This window comes from Ictalurus punctatus, chromosome 13 (genome assembly GCF_001660625.3).
Source record: "Ictalurus punctatus breed USDA103 chromosome 13, Coco_2.0, whole genome shotgun sequence".
Lineage (NCBI taxonomy): Eukaryota > Metazoa > Chordata > Actinopteri > Siluriformes > Ictaluridae > Ictalurus > Ictalurus punctatus.
In genome coordinates this window covers 18537617-18560000 of record NC_030428.2, presented here as the reverse complement: position 1 = coordinate 18560000, position 22384 = coordinate 18537617, and the positions used below count along the sequence as shown (strand labels likewise).

The following is a 22384-nucleotide window of genomic DNA, read 5'->3' as shown; positions in this document are numbered from 1 at the left end:
GTGTGTGTGTGTGTGTGTGTGTATATGTATATGTATACTGCGCTTAACAGAGAACTTCTGCTTGTTTGTATGTATTTGGAGAAATGTCCTGAGGAGGGGCAGGAGGAGAGAGGGCTGGTTTCTGGTGGATGAAAATCGGGTGGAACGGCTTAATAAAAATAGTGAGGTTTAGTTATGAGGAAAAGAGTGATAGAGAGGTAAAGAGATAGTGAGAGAGAAATTGACGGACTCTCTCTATCGATTTTGTAGTCCTAGATAAGATGAGAAATGTGCCCTGGAGCGATCTATTCACACATTACCGACTTAGTGACCCTCTTGACACACATATACACACATCCACACTCCGATTCACCCCTACTACCAGCTTGATTCATCAAGATGAAATATACTTGCACACACACACACACAAACATGTATTCCACTATTTCTCTTTAGCCGCTGTGCCTCAAGCCCTTAGCAAAATGAATCTATTATAAGGGAGCTGGCCTGGCACCTACATAGACCAACACCTACAGATTTCAGGCCAAACACAGCTAAATTGAGGGTCGATCATGGCAACACTATTTTGGGCTAAAAGTGGTCCATCTGAAGCACACATTTAAGTTGTTTAGTTTTTTTTTATCTATCCATCCATCCATCCACCTTTTATGTCATTTGGAATCTGGGTCAGAAATGGCACTTGTGTGGCATTTGAATTGCAGTAGTCCAGCTGTATGTTCTGTCACGCCTGGGAAACATATTGAGTTGTAACTGAGTTCTGGCATCCAGATTTGGATGAGCTTGTCACTGTTATTCCACAGTGATATGTGGTCCAGATTAAGTAAAGTGTGGGTCAGCAGTGGTCCATGTTTAGAAATTTCAGTGACAAATGCAGGGTAGCAACAATTTCTTGCATTTAGGCAGTGACGGCTGGTTGTAATATTGGATTGGAGGGCTAATATCTATCAACAGGTTGATGACAAATCTTCTAGACACATAAGCTTTTAATGTTTTTTTAAGCCCCACTTGTTTCATGCTGTGTTTTCCCTGAATACTATACATAAATAACTTGTATAGAAAACTTTTGTACAAACTAAGAGACACTAAACTTCCAGTTCTGCCATCTGCACTTTTACTCAATTTGTACTTTGATCGGACTTGTGCATAGTCTGTCTATTTTTAGTTTCTCCTCCAAAGGCATGGGGCAAAAAGGATGATAGAGTAAATAATCCAACTCATTCCCATTCATTACACCTGCAGCTGAATTTCAAATACACCCTCTCAATCACTGTTGATGATGTGTTATAGATGATCCAGTGACATGGGCTGAAAAATATCAGCCCAAATGAAAATCAAATCAGGGCATTTCTTCTTGTCTATTTTCTGCCAGTATTCTTACGACCATTGGTGTTGTTAACCCTGGTAGCCCTTGGATTCTGGAATTTTATACACAGATTTATAACAGGATGCATCTAGCACAGACAACACATTGAATGCCTACACTGCTACTGACAGAAAACAAGAATATTTCTGTTAATTCATCAGATGACTGACTTTGGTAACTCGACCTTTTTATAAAGTTTTTTCACAATGCAGCATAGTTGGACTTGAGGATATAAGTTATGGGATACTGAAGATGGATTTGGTCATGCTAAAAATGCGAGAGAGAGAGAGAGAGAGAGAGAGAGAGAGAGAGAGATAGAGAGAGATAGATGAAGTAAGGTTTAAGGGTAAACAAATTTTGTCATAGTATAAAAATTTCCCACTGCCCTACAGGCAGTGTTCTCCTGTGATAAGAATGTCAGGAGAATCTTCTTCATTTCTATTTCTAATCTATTTCCTTCTGGTTTTACCGTTTCTCTTTCTGTAAACATACTCTTTCCTTATTAAGCTCTCTCTCCCATTCCCACATACACACAAGATTACTATTAATATCACCAAATTCATAACAAGATAATTTGTTTACAACGCACACAGACCATGTCTTTCTTTTCTAATATAATACAGTGGTGCTTCACAATTTGTGAACCCTTTACAATTTTGTATATTTCAGCATGAATATATCCTAAAACATCAGATTTTGACACAAGTCCTAAAAGTAGACAAAGAGGAGACAGTTAAACAAAAATATTATATTATACTTGATCATTTATTTACTGAGGAAAATTATACAATATTACATATCTATGAGTGGCAAAAGTATGTAAACCTTTGCTTTCAGTATCTGGTGTGACCCCCTTGTGAAGCAATAACTGCGACTAAAGGTTTCTGTTAACTGTTGATCAGTCCTGCACATTGGCTTGGAGGAATTTTAGCCCATTCCTCATTACAGAACAGCTTCAACTCTGGGATGTTGGTGGGTTTTTGAAATCAAATGCTCATTTCAGGTCATATCACAAAATTTCTATTGGATTAAGGTCCAGAACATTGACTTGGCCATTCCAAAACATTATCTTAATTCCTCTGTAACATTTTCTTTAGTAGAACGACTTGTGTGCTTAGGCTCGTTGTCTTGCTGCATGACCCACTTTCTCTTGAGATTCAGTTCACAGACAGATGTCCTGACATTTTCCTTTAGATTTTCTGGTATAATTCAGAATTAATCGTTCCATCAATTATGATAAGTCATCCTGGCCTAGATGCAGCAAAACAGATCCAAACCATGATACTACCACCACCATATTTCACAGATGCAGTTTTTATGGTGGAATGCAGTCTTTTCCTTTCTCCAAACATAACCCTTGTCATAATATAATGCAGTACATAGCAAAGGAAGTATATATACAGTACTATGAAAAAGTATTTGTCTCCGACCTGAGTTATTCTGTTTTTGTGTATATTTCATACTAAATAGTTTTAGATCTTCAAACGAATTACAACATAAAACAAAGGTGTCCTGAGTAAACACACAATGCAATTATTTTTTTTGATTGAAGCAAAAAAAGTTATCCAACACCCATTTTAATAATTGAAAAACTAATTACTCCCTTTAACTTAAAATCTGGTTGTGCCACCTTAACTCCAAATGCTTCTGATAACTGGAGATCAGTCTTTCACTTACTTCTAGAGAATTTAATCCTATGCTTTGGATCATTGTCTTGCTGCATACTCCAGTTATGCTTGAGTTTCAACTTACGGACTGAAGACCAGATATTCTCGTGAGAGAATGAAGCAGCAAAGCATCCCCATACCATCACACTTCCACCACCATGCTTGACTGTAGGTATGATGTTCTTTTTGTGAAATTCTGTGTTTGGTTTACATCAGATGTAATGGATGGAAAACACCAGCGTGGACAAAGTGAACTAATCTAACGTTAACCTAAATCATCTATAGAACTATATCTAATACGCCACGCTGTGTACGGGGAGGCACGCGGTATACATATTAAACATAATCAGGACTAAGCGCTGACAGCTGTAAACACTGAAGACACACCCTCAAACAACAACCAATGACGGAACACGGAGGAAACAGAACAGAAACAAACAAATGAACATGTCCACCGTAAAAAATGGCACAGTTGTCAACATTCGGAGAGCGGGCGCTCGCTGAGCACTCGCACACCTTGCTCGTGCACGAGCGCGCCGTCAGAGTCTCCAAGCACGCTGCCTAAAGGGGATACCGTGACATAACCCCCCAAGGGAGCTCCTTCCGGAGCGCCACAAAAGACTCCTCTCCATTGGCAGTCCTGGCCCCCTGGGCAAAATGTTCCAAGCTGTACCAGGAGACTGTGTGGCATCCTCAGCAGAATAAAAAAGCAGAGCAACATCCTCAGCAGAACAGAAAAGCCGAGCGACATCCTCAGCTGGACAGGAAAAGCAGAGCAATGTCCTCAGCTGGACAGGAAAGCAGAGCGCCGTCTTAGGCGGAACGGGAAAGCAGAGCGCTGTCCTTGGTGGAACAGGAAAGCAGCGCGCCTTCCTCGGCGGAACAGGAAAGCAGACCGGCATCCTCGGCGGAACAGGAAAGCAGACCGGGATCCTCAGCGGACTCTGCAGGCTGAACTTGGTTGGCTGTGAGCCAACAAGGTTGCGTGAGCAGAACAAGGTTGGTGGTGTCAGCAGACTTGGGCATGAGCAGAGCTTGGTTGTCTGTGTCAACAGACTTGGTCGTGAGCAGAACTTGGTCAGCCGTGTCAGCAGACACGGACGTGAGCGGAAGTTGGTTGTCCGTGTCAGCAGACTCGGACGTGAGCGGAACTTTGTCATCCATGTCGTCGGTGTCAAGCATGAGCAGAACCTGGTTGTCTGTGACTTCGGCATCGACCTGGGACAGGAACTTGGCGTGAGCAGGGCCTGGGATGGCCGTCTCTTTGACCTGGGTCAGGAACTTGGCGTGAGCTGAGCTTGGGCTGGCTGTCTCTTTGACCTGGGACAGGAACTTGGCGTGAGAGGCCATCTCTTTGACCTGGGACAGGAACTTGGTATGAGCAGAGCTTGGGTTGGCCGTCTCTTCGACCTGGAACATGAACATAACCTGGGAGGTCACCTCGTTGACCTCTAGCAGGAACTTGACCTTATGCTTGAGTTCTGGAGCTGAGACCTCCTCATGGGTCTCAGGCTGAAACTCTGGGGCTGAGGTTGCCACGTTATCCTCTGGCTGGCGCTCTGAGGTCACCACGTTGACCTCTGGCTGGAGCTCTGGAGCTGAAACCTCCTCCTCATGGGTCTCAGACTGAAACTCTGGAATTGAGGTTGCTGCGTTAACCTCTGGCTGGAGCTCTGAGTTCGTCACGTTGACCTCTGGCTGGAGTTCAGGTGCTGAGACCTCCTCATGGGTCTCAAGCTGGAGCGCTGAGGTCGCCATGTTGACCTCTGTCTGGAGCTCGGCAGGTGAGACCACCTCGTGGGTCTCAGGTTCGAGCTCTGGTTCTGAGGTCACCACATTGACCTCTGGCTGGAGCTCAGCATGCTCGACCTCCTCGTGGGTATCAAGCTGGAGCTCTGAGGTTGCTATGTTGACCTTGGGCTGTAGTTCCGCAGGGGCTTTTTTGTGTAGATGCTTGTGCTTACACCAGCTGCTCTTGAAGCATTCCTTAGAGCAGAAAAATGCTTCCTGGAGACCTAGCTTCTTGCATATGGGACATTATAGCTGAGTCTCTTTCCAGCAGCCCTCAGTCATGCATCGCGGAAGAACCTCTCCCACGTTGTCCGGAACCTGTAGCGGAGCTGTGGAGGCTGCCCTGTCAATCCCCTCATAATAGATGTGGAATGGCAGGTCAGCCTTGTTCGCCACATTGACTAACCTCAACAATTTATCCAGGTCATAGCTCTGCCCTGGATCACCAACTCCTTCAGAAATAGTTTCATAAACTGAGTACTTTTCTCCAGTCCCCAGGATCCCATGGTTGCTACATGCTCTGCCCACTGGCGGGTTGGGCCATAAAACCGGGACACAGTGAACCTTATCCATTGCCGAGAAATATGTCTGGCAGTCAACCAGAAAATAGTCAGGGTAGCCAAAAAACCCATCAAACCGATCTAGGAGATCCACGAAAGTCTCTTGCGGAAACTGGATCGAATCCAAGACGGGGATGGTTTGCGTAGTGTGACGCCTCCCCCGTCCTCCTGCTGCATCCACGTAAGGCGGCGTATTCTGTCACGTTTCGGAAATGGAGGCGGAATGGAATATAGAAGCAGATGCAGGTAAAGACGTATTTATTTAAGGGCAGGCAGACAAATCCAAATTGTAATTCAAAAACGTAGTAAAGACAGGCAAAGCATCAGGCGAACGGCAAACAAGCATAAACTGGGCTAAGCGTCAATCACAACGAGGAAACGAGAAACAAGGTTATACACTTGGAACATGAAACATGGAACTAAGATTGGGAACTGGGAGCGGAAAACACCAGCGTGGACAAAGTGAACTAATCTAACGTTAACCTAAATCATCTATAGAACTATATCTAATACTCCGTGCCGTGTACTGGGAGGTGCGCGATATACATATCAAACATAATCAGCACTAAGTGCTGACAGCTGAAAACGCTGATGACACACCCTGAAAACAACAAGCAATGACAGAACACAGAGGAGACAGAACAGAAACAAACAAATGCACATGTCCACCATAAACAATGTCACAGTTGTCAACATTCGGAGAGCGGGCACTCGCTTATTCCATGAAAAAAATGGAATGTGTGATCGGTTAAGTTTAAGAAAAAATATCCCGTATGTTTTATATAAAAATATTCCGTTTCTCATCAACACTTACGATAAACCTAATTTATACAAGTTTCTAATTACAAGAGTGAGCATGGTTGTTTGTATATGTATAGTATTAGTATAGTATAGAAATGATCAGTTTCTCAATAAGACCCATTATAAAATCGCAAACAATATTGTAGCATATTTTTTCCCTAGCATGAACAATATTCGTTAAATGTTCTGAAGATGGAAAAAGTCAAACTGCATTTAGGCAGTGATTTATGTCATTGTAAAATAATGGAAAAGGATTCTTTTATTTTTCGAGCTACAGTTAAATAAAAGTTAAACTGGACAATTAAATGGTAAGCTGTACAACTGCACCTATTTCTGGACATTGCTTGATCTAAATATTCTGCATAACGAATAAAAGTCATAAGCATGACACTTGTGAATAAAACAATTTCATATATTAAATAAAAAAAATATATAATGTAGTTGTCTTGCATATCTCTGCAGCTCATCAAAAATATAAATGGGACATCCCTCAACTGAAAGCACAGTGTCGGAATTAAAATTTAAAGTAGCATTTTTGTATTTAATTACTTCTGTTTCTGAATAAATAAGCATTATGTCTGTTTTGATTTGATGGTCAAAAGCTTTACTTATTAATGAATAACCTAAAAATCACAAACATGACACTTGCAAATAGGATAATTTTATATATGCAATTTATTAGATCCTTAAAATAAAAAGATAGCTAATTAGAGGGGAAAAACTTTATAATTGTTGGAATTATAGGAATGAATGACAATAACCATCACCTGAGTCTTTCTAATTGGCATGGACCTCAAATCAGTGTTGTTCATGCCCCCAATGGATGTGTCTGCATGGATAAATACAGATGATCCATCTGTAAAGGCAAATTAAATTGACCAAGATCAGCAAACTGCATTTGCAAGACATCAGGACGATGAGAGTTGCTGGAAGATCCACCCGAGAAATACACCACCCAAGTTCCCTTGGGGTACAGGCTACAAAAATGAAAATCACTGCCTGGGCTCAGAAATACCTCCAGAACTCATTGTCTGTGAGCAAAGTTTGCCGTGCCATCCACAATTGCTGGTTAAAGCTCTATCATCCAAAGAATAAGCCATTTGTGAACATGATCCAGAAGCTACACTGTCTTCTCTGGGCCAAAGCTCAATTGAAATGGACTAAGGCAAAGTGGAAAACTGTTCTGTGGTCAGACAAATCGAATGCCACATCCTCTAAACTAAAGAGGAGAGGGACCATTCAGCTTTGAAATCAGCATTCATTTCAAAAACCTGCATTTCTGATGGTATAGGGTGCATTAGTGCCTATGGAATGGGGAGCTTGCAGAGCTGGAAAGGCACCATCAATGCTGAAAGGTATGTACAGGTTTTAGTACAACATATGCCAGATTCCATCCCATCCAAATTCCATCCCATCTTTCCTTCTGAGAGACTCTAAGATAATCTTTGTATGCTCAATTATCTTACTGACCTGTTCCCATTTAACCTAATTACTGTATTAGGTTATAAGTTTCTGTTTAGTAACACTTACTTTTCCAGCCATTTTTTTGCTCCCATCCCAACTTTTTTGAGATGTGTTGCGGCCATCAAATTAAACATTTCATTATTTCTATCTTAAAATGGTACATTTACTCATTTTAAACATTTGATATGTATCCTGTAAGGATACCCCTTTGGACAAAGCCGTCAAGGAGGTGACCCCCTAGTGGAATGAGCCCTTATGCTCAGAGGCATAGTGAGACCACACACCTCATAAGCAGTAGAGATTGCTTCCACTATCAGATTAGACATGCGCTGCTTTGACACTGCATCATCTCTACTGTTGCCACCAAAGCAGACCAGCAGCTGCTCCGACTTACACGACTGGCCAGAGCGGTGGACGTAAGTAAAGAGAGCCCTTACTGGACACAGTCGGTGCAATTTCTCTTGTTCCGGTGTGTGGAACAGAGGAGGGCAGAAAGCCTGCATCACTACTTGCTGGGCAGCAGATGTAGGCACTTTAGGAATATAATCTGGCCTAGGATACAGGAAGGCCTTGGCTAATCCAGGAAGGTATGCATGGTCTGCAGATGGGCCTCAGCCACCTGACACCATGCGTAAACCTCAAAGTTAGAAGATGTTGCCCCACAGAGGCTCCATCAATAGGGGTGTGGCTGTCCTAAATGGTGGTCATGTAGACCCAGATTGTAGGAGGAGCCAACCCCGCTGCGAAACGTCCTTGAAACAACTCCAGGACTGTAGCTATTGCACAGTTCTCTGGGTCTAGCTGATGTGCCTCACACCAAGAGACAAAAACTCGCCACTTGAGCGCATACAATTTCCTCATGGATGGTGTGCTAGTGTTCAACATGATCTTTACAACCTCAGTTGTGAGACCAGAATCTATTAGGTGCTGGCCCATAGGAGCCAGACCCACAGTTTCCATAGTTCTGGCTGAGGGTGATAAATCAGCCCTCCGGCTTGAGACACTAGATCCCTGCAGATGGGAATCTCCCAAGGAGTGCCGTCTAGCAGGGATATTATCTCTGAGAACCATATTCGAGCTTTCCAATAAGGTACTACTATACTGTCTTGCGATAAGGAGACCCCCCTAGAGTGTGACCCAAGGCTAGAAACCGAGGACCCCTCCAAATTCACATTGGCATTGCCGCATGACACTGATTACTCTCAAAGGTTTTCAGCCACCACTATAATGGTCTCCTGTGCAAGAGGCCCTATGGTATAACATTGGCTGATGCTGCCATAAATCCCAACAGTCTCTTATAGAGACTGAAGGGGATGCCGAGATTCAGCTTTATCTTGCTCAATGTTAATAGGATTGACCCTACACATTTTGAAGATAGAAACACCCTCATCATAGTAGAATCCTTATAACCTTGAGAAAAGTTGTCCTCTGCACTGGAGAAAGCATTCCTTTCTGAGGTTCAACCCGAGCCCCAAGTTCTTCATATGGGCGAGAACAACATCTCGATGTTGAATCACCAGTTCCCTGGATCATGCTAGAATTAACCTGTCATCCAGGGAGTTTAGTACACAGATGCCCTGGAGTCGCAATGGAGCCAGAATAACTTCCATGCACTTTGTGAAGGTGTGAAGGGATAAAGCTAGCCTGAAGGGAAGAACCCGATATTGGTATGCTTTGCCTCCAAACACAAACCTCAGGAACTTCCTGTGACTGGGCAATATGGAAATATGCCCTTCCTGTGACTGGGCAAAATGTGTAATTATGCATCTATCACCACAAACCCATCCTCAAACTGAATCTGTGGAACGATAAGTTTGGGCATCAGCATCTTGAACCTGTATGTCCGAAGACTACAGTTATGATGCAGATCTAAAATTGGCTGCATACCCAATCTTTTTTGCGGACCAGGAACTAAGGGCTGTAAAAACCTCCCTTCCTCAGGGAACGGGGTACATGTCCTATGGCCTCTTTGTCCAAGAGGGATCTTACTTCCTGCACTAACGTTGGACTCTGCTGTGTGCTGACTACTGTGGTGAGCACACCTCTGAACTGGCGGGAGGGGGGTGGTCGAGTTCAGAACTGGACCCGGTAACCATTTTCTACGGTAGACAGAACCAATGGAGACACATTTGGCAGTAGTTTCCATGCTGACAGATGGTCTTTTAGTGATGTTAACGTTTCCACATTCTATTGGAGGGAAAGCATCAGATTTTCGTTGCCCTGTGACAGCTTGCTGACCAGAGAACACTGAAAACTTGGCTAGGGGAGGCCCTACAGTAGTACTGGGGGCTAACTGCCCTTACAATCTCATGTCCCCTGATATGTCCCTCCACGGCCCCTCAAGACCGCTCCTCCTTTGTCTGCTTGGCATTTCTCTGATCAGGCCTAATAGCAGGCTGCGACTGTGGCCACTCGGTTCCCCTGGCTGTCTGCGTGGGGAGGCGGACCACCACATTTGCCTTCTGTGCCTCCCTCGCACTAGCGCTGGCACTGGCTCCACTTGTGGATGCCCAGGTGGACTCCACACAACAGGGAAGGAACTGGCTGAATGTCTCAGCAACACTCAGCATGTCTGCTTGGTAGGCCTGCAACACCACTATAGTCTGCAGTGACCCACAAGCAAGACCCAATAACACATAGGCCTTGCCCACCAATGCCACGGTGGTATTACATGGCTTGGATGGCAAAGCCGGCCCCCCTAAATTACCTGCCATCAATGGAGAGAGGTAGCTCCTCCAACTTCAGCATAGCTAAATAGTCGTGCCTTTCATGCCCCATGATTAATCCGACATTTTGGGGTTATAAATATGGTTTATGCGTTGTTTTCCACCAGAAGCGTGATATGTTGTCATGCACATCTGGAAAAAAGGGGAGTTTTCTACAGTGTCAGGGAGATTTATTTTCATTGGCTCATCCAGCCTTTGTAATCACTTCAAGCAGCTCTTTATATGCTTGAGAGCTGCTCTCAGTTTTACCACACCGTTCTGACTTCTCAGTGTCAGAGAGGAATACATTTTTTTGTGGCTTTCCATAGCTGAAGGAGTCACGACGCAAGCTCTAAAATCCAGCGGAGAGCCTTACCCAGCTCCTCTTCCAGACCCATATGAGACCCCCCACGATGAAACGGGAGCAAGGCGTAATACATTGTCTGAATTGCCTCTCACTCATACTTTTCTTCTTTTTAAATTTTTTTTTTAAAGAGACAGAAAAGTAAAGAAATTTTTCTTTCTTTTTCTTTTTTTGAAAAGATACAGAGGACATGAAGACTCTGTTTGAGAGCGTTAAACAAATGACCGACATGCATTCTCGCTGAAGATAATAAGGCTGACGACATGGTTCACAGGTGCCGTTTATATATCACGCGATGTGCTTAAATGCCATGTCACCTGATCACGGCAGGCCTATAAGTAGGCATGATGTTACACAAGCTTCAGGTAATTATAATATAACTTGACAGCTAATTTCCTCATAAAATTGCGCAAATTTTACTGGAGACTACTATTTTTATTTTTATTTATTTGTCACACAAAATATGGACTTTGTTTCGTTTACTACTGTTTACTGCTCTTTGTTATTTTTTAAAATGTAGAAACAATCAATTTCATTATTTTGAAGGTATCGTTGCTCTACAGCATTTATTTGCATGTGCCTAAAACTTTTTCACATTACTGTAAATTATAGAAAATAAGTATGAAAAGTATGTTTAGCTAAAAAGTGTTAATTTCTCCTATGTCTCCATGCTTTGTAACACCTTGTGTAGTGGCCCCCTTTGGTATCAAAAGAAAGAGGCAGAGAGTTTCTAACAGGTGCTCTTGATTTATTCAGCTTGGATGCTATAAACTTTAATGTTGAAGATGCCTTGTCTTGTTTTGAATAATTTTCATGCATCACAATCTTTTACAGCATTGTGCTTAACACAGTGATTCACTTCATTGCATTCATATCACTTCATAACACCTCACAACACCGCAAAGCACGGTAAAACTATACAGAAAGACAAAAAGTTTTTATTTCAGAAGGAAAGGGGCGATGAACCCAAGAGGATCATACAAAGAAGCAATGATTGACAAAATGTTGCAACTTGTTGATGGCTGGTCTTTCAGTTTGACATCAAGACTGAAGGTATTATCTTTTGTAGTCCATTGAATGCCAAAGACATATCCTGTTGCTTCAGGATTAAGGTTGAGCGGTTTGGTGGCCGTTGCCCATTCTAAAGAATCCACACATTGTAGGACTTCTTTTTCATTTGAACAAAATTTGTGAAGACATAGACCCCCATGCTTGCACCGTCCTTGGGCTTACAGTCCAATGATTAGATCTTTAGCTTCCTGGATCGATGGAACAGAGATCAATCCATCATCTATGTAGGAGTTCTTCACAAATGCCAAAGCTGATGGATACTTAGACTTGTACTGTGCTGCTAGGTACTTAAAACCAAAATTGGCACATCCTGGTGATGAGGCAACACCGAAAAGGTGAATGGCCAGTCTGTAATCTTGGGGATCTCTTTCCAAATCTCCATCCTTCCACCATAAGAACCTCAGGTAGTTTCTTTTGTCATGTGGAACAAGGAATTAATTGATGGAACATCTTTTCAATGTCACATATCACAGCGACAGCTTCTTTCCTGAACCAGCAAAGTACTCCCACCAAGTAGTTGATTAAGTCTGGACCAGTGAGAAGAGTATAATTAAGAGAAATGCCACATAATTTTGCAGACTAATCAAATACCAGCCCCAACTTCTCTGGGGGTGGTAAGCACCATGATGTAGTATGTACCATACTACCATCTGTCAGATGTTGTCGGGGCTTTAGTTGTATCTCCCTTGCTAAGCATTTCTTCCATGAAGGCCTTATAATTGTGATAACACTGTTGGTTAATCGTCAACCTCTTCGTTAAGTGCAGTAGTCGTGTAGTGGCGACCTTCTTGTTCTTAGGTAGTGAAGGAGGACTGCTGCTCTTAAAGGGTAGTGACAGTTGATGTTATCGCTAAGAAGGTGTATGAAGCGGACATCCTCTTGGGACTCTGGTTTGTCCTCGTAGCCCTTGATTCTGACCCATCAGAAATAAATGCTGTTTGACAGTCCACAAAATTAACCTTGCCTTAATTTAGTATATGCATTAATTTAGCATATAAATTATGTGGTTAAAAAAAATGAGATGGGAAACAAATCACCCTGTGCAAAGTTTTAAACATCAACCAAGTTCGTCATAACCAGATTTGACAAGACATGGAGAAAGGAGATGAGAGAGTCAAGTTTAGTTTAGTTTATTTATTTATCATTCACATTTTAAAAACAACAGAAGTTGAAACCAATATACTGTACAAGTAGTACAAAACAGATTTAAAACAAACATTTAAAAGTATCAAATACCGATGGGACAAATGAAAAGTTTACACCCTCAGATTGAATTAAAAGATAATAAAAGTGGGTCTTCAGAGAAGATTGAACATGGCAATAGGGGGAGGATCTAATATGAAAAGGGAGACTATTCCAGAGCCTGGGAGCAGCTACCGAGAAAGCCTGGTCACCTTTGGTTTTAAAATGTGAATGAAGGACTGAAAGGAGTAGTTGACTGGATGATCAAAGAAATCTTGCAGCAGTATACGGTGTAAGGAGATTGCATATGTACTGGAGAGCAAGCCCAAACAAAGCTTTAAAAAGGAATTGCAGAATTTTAAAATCAATGCAGAAATTGACTGGCAACCACTGTAAAGAGACGAGGACAGGAATAATACGCTTACGTTTTCTGGTGCTAGTCAATAATCTAGCCACCATTTTTGTACCATTTGCAAGTGATCTATAGCACTTTTAGGCAATCCAACATCGAGGGAATTACTGTAGTCTAACCTTGATGCTATAAAAGCATGAATAACCACTTCCATGTTCTTCTTAGAGAGTATTTTTTTTCTTTTAGCAATAGATCTCATCTGAAAAAAGCTGTTTTGACAGCTTTTTTCAGCACTGATCTGCTTATCAAAACACAACATAGAATTTAGAATGACACAAAGGTGTTTGACACAATCATGCACATTGGTCGGCAAAGGACCTGATTGAAAATATGAAAATAGCAGTAGTTCAAAATGGTAGGCCAAAAATGATTATTTCAGTTTTAACACTATTTAACTATAAATAAATTCATGTCCGTTCAGCATTTAATGTCATGAAGACATTCAAACAGTTTTGACAGAACAGCTATTATTCGGATTTACAGGAAAATAAAGCTGTGTGTTGTCAGCATAATAGTGATATAATAAGTTTTGTTTCTGAATGATGTGACCAAGGGGAAACCTATATATTGTAGAGCAAACAAAAGAGGTCCCAAAATGGAACCCTGGGGAACACCATAAGAGATCTGTGCATGAGATGTGAAACAATTTCATACATTAACAGAAAAAGTTAATGTTAAAGCTAAGAGGCAAACCACTTCAACACGGGTCCCTGAAACCCAGCCACATGATTAAGTCTCTTTAACAGTACAGTGAGGGAAAGAAGTATTTGATCCCCTGCTGATTTTGTACGTTTGCCCACTGACAAAGAAATGATCAGTCTATAATTTTAATGGTAGGTTTATTTGAACAGTGAGAGACAGAATAACAACAAGAAAATCCAGAAAAACGCTTGTCAAAAATGTTATAAATTGATTTGCATTTTAATGAGGGAAATAGGTATTTGACCCCCTCTCAGTCAGAAAGATTTCTGGCTCCCAGGTGTCTTTTATACAGGTAACGAGCTGAGATTAGGAGCACACTCTTAAAGGGAGTGCTCCTAATCTCAGTTTGTTACCTGAATAAAAGACACCTGTCCACAGAAGCAATCAATCAATCAATCAATCAGATTCCAAACTCTCCACCATGGCCAAGACCGAAGAGCTCTCCAAGGATGTCAGGGACAAGATTGTAGACCTACACAAGTCTGGAATGGGCTACAAGACCATTGCCAAGCAGCTTGGTGAGAAGGTGACAACAGTTGGTGTGATTATTCGCAAATGGAAGAAACACAAAAGAACTGTCAATCTCCCTCGGCCTGGGGCTCCATGCAAGATCTCACTTCGTGGAGTTGCAATGATCATGAGAACAATGAGGAATCAGCCCAGAACTACACGGGAGGATCTTGTCAATGATCTCAAGGCAGCTGGGACCATAGTCACCAAGAAAACAATTGGTAACACACTACGCCGTGAAGGACTGAAATCCTGCAGCACCCGCAAGGTCCCCCTGTTCCCCCTGTTCAAGAAAGCACATATACATGCCTGTCTGAAGTTTGCCAATGAACATCTGAATGATTCAGAGGACAACTGGGTGAAAGTGTTGTGGTCAGATGAGACCAAAATGGAGCTCTTTGGCATCAACTCAACTCGCCGTGTTTGGAGGAGGAGGAATGCTGCCTATGACCCCAAGAACACCATCCATGTTTGATGGTGGAAACATTATGCTTTGGGGTGTTTTTCTGCTAAGCTGACAGGACAACTTCACCGCATCAAAGGGACGATGGACGGGGCCATGTACCGTCAAATCTTGGGTGAGAACCTCCTTCCCTCAGCCAGGGCATTGAAAATGGGTCGTGGATGGATATTCCACCATGACAATGACCCAAAACACACGGCCAAGGCAACAAAGGAGTGGCTCAAGAAGAAGCACATTAAGGTCCTGGAGTGGCCTAGCCAGTCTCCAGACCTTAATCCCATAGGAAATCTGTGGAGGGAGCTGAAGGTTCGAGTTGCCAAACGTCAGCCTCGAAAACTTAATGACTTGGAGAAGATCTGCAAAGAGGAGTGGGACAAAATCCCTCCTGAGATGTGTGCAAAACTGGTGGCCAACTACAAGAAATGTCTGACCTCTGTGATTGCCAACAAGGGTTTTGCCACCAAGTACTAAGTCATGTTTTGCAGAGGGGTCAAATACATACTTCCCTCATTAAAATGCAAATCAATTTATAACATTTTTGACATGCGTTTTTGTGGATTTTCTTGTTGTTATTCTGTCTCTCACTGTTCAAATAAATCTACCATTAAAATTATAGACTGATCATTTCTTTGTCAGTGGGCAAACGTACAAAATCAGCAGGGGATCAAATACTTTTTTCCCTCACTGTATGTCATGATCTACTGTATCAAAGGCCGCACTTAAATCCAGCAGGAACCAGCGTCAAGAGAGTAAAATGTCATTGGTAACCTTTAGCAAAGCAGATTCGGTACTGTGTAGTTCCCTAAAACCAGACCGAAATGTGTCAGACTGAAATGTACTCCTCCCAAAGGCGCTTTTCCCGGAGTGCCAAAGAACACTCCAATGGCGGTCCTGGTCCCCTGGGTAACCTGTCCTCTGCTGAACCAGGAAACTGAGTGGCCTCCGCTGTGAAGCGGATAGGCGGAACACCGCCCTCGGCGGGGCAGGACAGCAGGACGGCTTCCTCGGCGGGGCAGGACAGCGGGGCAGCTCCCTCAATGGGACAGGGCAGCGGGGAAAACTGCACCGGGCGCGACGTGGCACATGGCCCAGCTTGCGACAGCAGAGCTCTTTGCTCCATTAAGCGATTGAGCTGATCTAGGCGTTCGTTTATTGCTTTACTCTGTTCTTGAAAGGATCAATGCCATTCCACAAATAGGGTTGACCAAGCGATGTCCATGTTTATCCGCTGCTTCCGTGTTTTTGGGCGCAGTATTCTGTTACGATTCAGGACTCGAAGCGGAAACAGATGCAGATGAAAGACTTTATTTCTCGAACAAAAGGTCAGAACAGAAAACGAGATCTAAACATTAAACTAGAAGCAAGGCATGAAACAAGAACCGGACATGGTAACTTAACCATATCTAAGCACTCTGTTACACATTGACTCATTGACTCATTAACTCATTGACCTTCATACACTCATTTAATATTGTGCGCCATTCGCAGCTACACGAAGGGGTTTGAATAACACACGTAATTTACCTTGAACGCCGACAGCTGGTAACAATTAATACACTCTCGATACATTCACCAATAACTAAACAGGGAGGAGTCAGAACAGAAACTCAAACAAACTCACATGTGCATTGTAAACAAAGTCCCTATCGTCCATGTGCACTCACAGCGCATGCACACGTGTACCCTCTGGCTCTCCGTGCACGTCGCGCACCGCAGCGCTATCTACAGGGGGGATCGTGACAGTTTCTAAGAGAACAGAGATATAGGGTGGTATTTTAGACCTTATGTCCTTAACTATCAGTACGTTTACATGGACAACAATAATCCAATATTAACCCGATTAAGACAATACTCTGATTAAGAAACTACCATGTACCATGTTTTTTATTACCTTAATCCGATTAAAGTCATACTCAAAGTAAACACAAATTGAATTAAGACATGTGGAGTACTCCTGTTTTAGTCGCATTATCGACGTGTATTACAGACATGTAAACACCTTAATCACATTATTAACATCGTGTGAGAGTTTTCACCGCATTTTGTGACAGGACACGATCACACACGGCAGTGCTCAACTGTTTTACAGCAAACAAGAGAGCACGGCTTTGTCCAAAACCGCATACTTACCTGCTATACATTAGGTGAAATACATGTGTATATAGTAGACGAAATACATGTATCTCGGCTACTATATAGTAGGTAAGTACGTGGTTTGGGATGCAGCCCACGGCTGTCCATGTAAACGTAGTCTATATGAATAAAATAATTAGCAAATTGGTCATACAGGACAGTAGAAGTTTCTAAAGGGCCACTCGAAGTAGGATTTATTATGCCATTAATTGTACTAAAGTGCGCCATTTACTAAAGAGTACCTTTGGCCTTTGTGCATTTTGTGCAATTAAATTTAACATATATTTAAACTGTGCTTCTTTAACAGAGCTCTGATACTGCCTAAGACAATCCCTAAGAATTTCATAAGATACATGTAGCTTCCATTTGCATTCCGCACACCTACACTCCTTATAAGGGCAGGGGTGGACTCAATTAGCCAGGGCTGGACTTTATGCATCACCTTGGGTCTTTGTGACCTAAGGGGGGCATCTGAGTCCAAGGTAGCAATGCAAGTACTTATACAAAGACCAACCAATTCATCAGAATTGACACAAGAGGATAGAACTTTCACAGTATTTGGCAGTTAAGTAGATATATAGACATCATTGAAAAGCCTGGCAGTAGTGGGATTGAAACGTCTGTAACAACATGGTAGGTGATAAGATTTGGACATAGCACATGACAGCACAGATTCAAAAACAAATGGACAATGATCAGAAATATCAGCATCACATATTTCGAGATTTGCCACAGAAAAATACAAATGATAGTACTAAATCAAGAGTATGACCCTTCTGATGTGTAGGTACAGAAACAGATTGGACTAGGTTAAAAGAGTTCATAAGACATAAAAACTCCTTTACCAGAGGTTTCAACTGGCAACAGACAGTATATTAAAATCGCCTAGAATCAGAAGTCTATCAGTATGTGTCACCAGAGAGGCCAGAAAATCAGAAAACTGAATGAATACTTTAATTCAAGCAGTTTCCCTCTTCTCAATAGTGTGCAGAAATGAAAACTGTAATTTTTCTGACTTTATTGCATAACTATTCCTGTCTGGTTGATGTAGATTACCAAAAAATACAAGATGTCTTTCACAGCATTTCTGTCCATGTGCAGTTGTCAGAAAATAAAAGATTTTCACCCAGAATCTGGCTTGAATATATGTGGTTACTTGACTATATTTGAAATTAATCTTTCTCTCTGACTTGTTCTTTCTGTCTCTGTTTCTCTCGGTATATGTGTGTGTGTGTGTGTGTGTGTGTGTGTGTGTGTGTGTGTGTGTGTGTGTGCATGCATGCATGTGTGTGTGTGGGAGCAAGCACCTGTTTGTGCATATTTCACAGTGGAGGGTGAGAGACATTTGGCTGGTAGTCTACATTAGCTACAATAAGCATACTGTGGAAAAATGTGAGACTTTTTCACCCCTCTGTGTCAAACCTCACCCACGCAGTTACATCTCACTTCGGTGTGTGTTTCTATTTCTGTTCAGTCTCCTTTTAACAACTCTGCTTGATGTCCTAATCTGTTACCAGATTAATAAATGTATTGCTTCCTGTTCATTTTATCTCCAATATTATCTGAATAGGGTCTCCCTCTCCATGCTATACCTATCCAATTAGCTATTTGTTTATTGCTCTACCCATCTTGTGTACCGGTATTTATCAATTTATCGATTCATTTTAATGTGTGCATGTCTTTTTACCCATTTTCTCTAGTTTTAACACGTCCAATTCTCAGATGTCTCATAACTCTGTATGCTTCATTCTCATTCCCTCTCATACTCCTTCTCCCTGTCACTATGTTTTTCCTCTATATAGGATTTGGTCATCATTCACTCATTCTATCATCATGCTATCATCATGTGTCATCTGACACACGTCACTGACCACACGTCACTGACACACACACACACACACACACACACACACACACACACACACACACACACACACAAATGTGTCTATACCTTTCAACTTTGCTAGTAGGCAAATAGCTTCCTCCAGTCATATTGTTCTTTGAACCTTCATTTGCTACAAGCGTGCTGTCTTTTGTTGACCATAGCTGAAAGGCAGGTGCCAAGGAAACAGAGAGGTTTGGTTGTTGGAAGATGAGAAGAGTAGGTATGATGAGGTGTTTTAATTACAATCAGACCAACATCCTACTTAATGAAAAGCAGCCAGCCTTCCCACACACTCCAAATTTTAAATGCACACTGCCAAAATCCAATCCAGGCATCATTAAATAACACAGTTAATTTTTTTTCAGCAATGTCATAAATACAATGTGAAGAAAGTGCATTAGTGTTTTTTCCTAATGCATTCCTGACAGTTTAACTTTAACTTTCTTTCTCTCTGCATACTTTGTCTCTATGTTCTCTCTAGACCTTCTCATTGATTACTTCCACTTCCACTCCAATGTTTCTTTCCCCCTTTATGCTATTTCAACAAAAGTAGTACTTGAATGACTGTGGACTGTGGTTGAATTTTGTATGATTACAAAGGTATGGGCACTAATCCTACTCCTAATGCTAACCGTTGTACCTTTTTAAACGTGTTTTGTTTGTTTGTTGTTGGTTGGGCGTTTGATTGCTGCCATGGCCCTGTGTGTGTAGAGTTTGCATGTTCTCCCTGTGCTGCGGGGGTTTCCTCCGGGTTCCTCTCACAGTCCAGATACTTGTATGGTAGGCTGTGTCCAAAGTGTCTATAGTGTATGAATGGGTGTGTGACTGTGTATGTGATTGTGCCCTGCGATGTGCCCCATGCTCCCTGGGATAGGCTCCAGGTTCCCCGGGACCCTGTAAGATAAGCAGTATAGAAAATGTATGTATGGATGGATGGATGGAAATGGTTATGAATCTGGAAATGCCATAAAGTGTTGGGTTTATAGGAATCGCATCTGGTTTAAGAACTTGGTTTGTAAAAGCTGGATTCTTACATGTGTCAGCATCTAAGCCATGCAGTTTTGCAAATAAGCATATTCCAATTATTAGGTTATTTAAAAAAAAATATGTCTGTGTAATTTATCACCTCAAATTATCATATTCTGGTATCCTGGAAGGGGGAAAAACAGCTACACTGGTAAATGTGTACATGTTTGTCTTCTTGAAGTCAATTTATACTGTAAATCCATATGGACATTTGAATGCACTTTAAAGTAACCACCCACCTTCTAGCAATTGAATTCATTCAGCTTTAATCAAGATCAAACACTTGTGTTCAGAAAAGTATAAACTGAAAAGGGAACTTTAATAGATATCTTTTTGTTAAATAAAGCTTGACATTTTCCCTGAACATTACAAATGCACTCTCAATAAAGCTTTGTTGTACAAGCATGTGACAATCTAGATACCCAGAGCAAAACATATTCATAAATCATCCTTAAGTACTGTCCATAGTATGGGCTGGGCAATTATTTGTGTGTATTCTCAATTTTTTTAAGCTACAAACAATTGTTTTTGGATATACTGTGAGTTTGTATGCATGAATATGGGTACATATCAGTATTGTGTGCAATATTGTGATTATAGACAGCTAACTTAATTTAAAGCTCATAAATATAATTATTTTTTTTGCTTCTCTAGGTATTTCAAGATGGCCGGTGTCTCTGCACAACTTTGCTAAAACCTTTCTAAACCCAATACGAATTGTTTCCTGAAGCAGAAGTCCTCTGAATCCATTATGTAAATGCATTTGTACAGCCATGCTGATATGGATGACTGAAACATGAGCATCATAAAAGCTTTCTGGACCTCTGACTCTGGCCCTTCTCTCTTCTTGGATCTCATTTCTCTAAAATAGCACCAAAGGAAGGTTATAGCTGTGAGGGTTACAGAACTGACTGTAGGGGGCAGATGAAAAAGAAGCTCATGAAGCAGAAGATAGCCCATATCCATAGGAATATACTTGCTACTGGATTATCTCAATCATTTGGAATATTGTGATACCTTGGGAAAACACATTATTTTGGAATATTGGAAATATTGTTATTACTGACCATCATGAAGGTGGGTCCAACTTCCTGTCTGTGTCCTGTGCTTCTCTGTCTCTGCTTCCTGGAGAGAGGCTATGGGGCAAGTCACCACGGACAGGCCAGGATGATCTCTAGGAATCACAACCTCACTCACAGTCACAACCATACAAAAGATGGGGAGACAGAAGTCCACCACAGACCAAAGCGGGGATGGATATGGAACCAGTTCTTTGTACTGGAAGAGCACATTGGACCAGATGCACAGTATGTAGGAAAGGTAGGCAATGTACCTTAATATCTTATGCACCTTAAATATGCCTCTTGCAGATCTAAAATAGTGTACTCTAAATGTGTTACAAGAATATAAAACACATAATCCTATTTGAATAAAAATCTTAACAATCTTTATTCGTGATTAGTCACTATTGAAGTCAGATGCTTTTGTCCAAAACATACTTCCAGTGACTCTGTTTAGAGGGGAAAAAAATGGTTCTAGTTTATAAAATACTGACACACTACATTAAGACTGTAGTGAATTCAAGCCATTTACACAGAATGAATTTGCAGCATGAATTTGCACCCAGTCATTGAGTATTTTCCTATGAAAACATGTCCTGTTATGTTTTATTCCTTAATTCAATGATAAATCATAAAATGTATCAATAGAGTCCAACTGAAATTGAAATTGTGATAAGACTAGGGATATATTGATATAAATCAGCTATTGATGATCTACTAAACATCAAGAGCTGTAAAATGAAGAAAATCAGATGTTTTATGAGAAAAATGAGAATGAGAATTCATTAAAAAAAAGAACAAGTTGATAGTTTATAAATCATCTGGAAAACTTTAACAACCATAGGAATAAGACAATAAGACAGTCAAAATCAAGGTTCTAATTGTAATCTAATAATAAATGTATCACTAAAGCAGTCAGTTGTCTTTTTTATGCACAAAAAGAAAAGCAGATTTGCAGGACCTTCTTCAGTTTTTGAAATGGGTGCAGGTGTTTTACAGAGACGAAGACTATATGAACAAAAGTATGTGGACACCTGGCCATAACACTCATAATGTGCCCATTCCAAAACCTTGGGCATTAACATAGAGTTGGCCCCCCCCCCTTTGCTGTTATAAAAACCTCCACTCTTCCGGGAAGGCTTTCCACTAGATTTTGGAATGTGGCTGTGGGGATTTGTGGTTATTCAGTAACAAGAGCATTAGTGAGGTCAGGTGCTGATGCAA

The 22384-nt window shown here is 41.6% G+C and overlaps 1 protein-coding gene across 1 annotated transcript in view; it reads left to right on the top strand.

The window, feature by feature from the left end:
• LOC108273706 (cadherin-18) overlaps positions 1-22384 on the top strand; it is a 163752-nt gene that overhangs the window by 38618 nt on the left and 102750 nt on the right. Inside the window, 1 exon segment of the mRNA XM_053685169.1 lies at positions 20754-21419. Within this exon segment, the coding sequence (XP_053541144.1) occupies positions 21171-21419 (249 nt within the window). The 5' untranslated portion in view covers positions 20754-21170.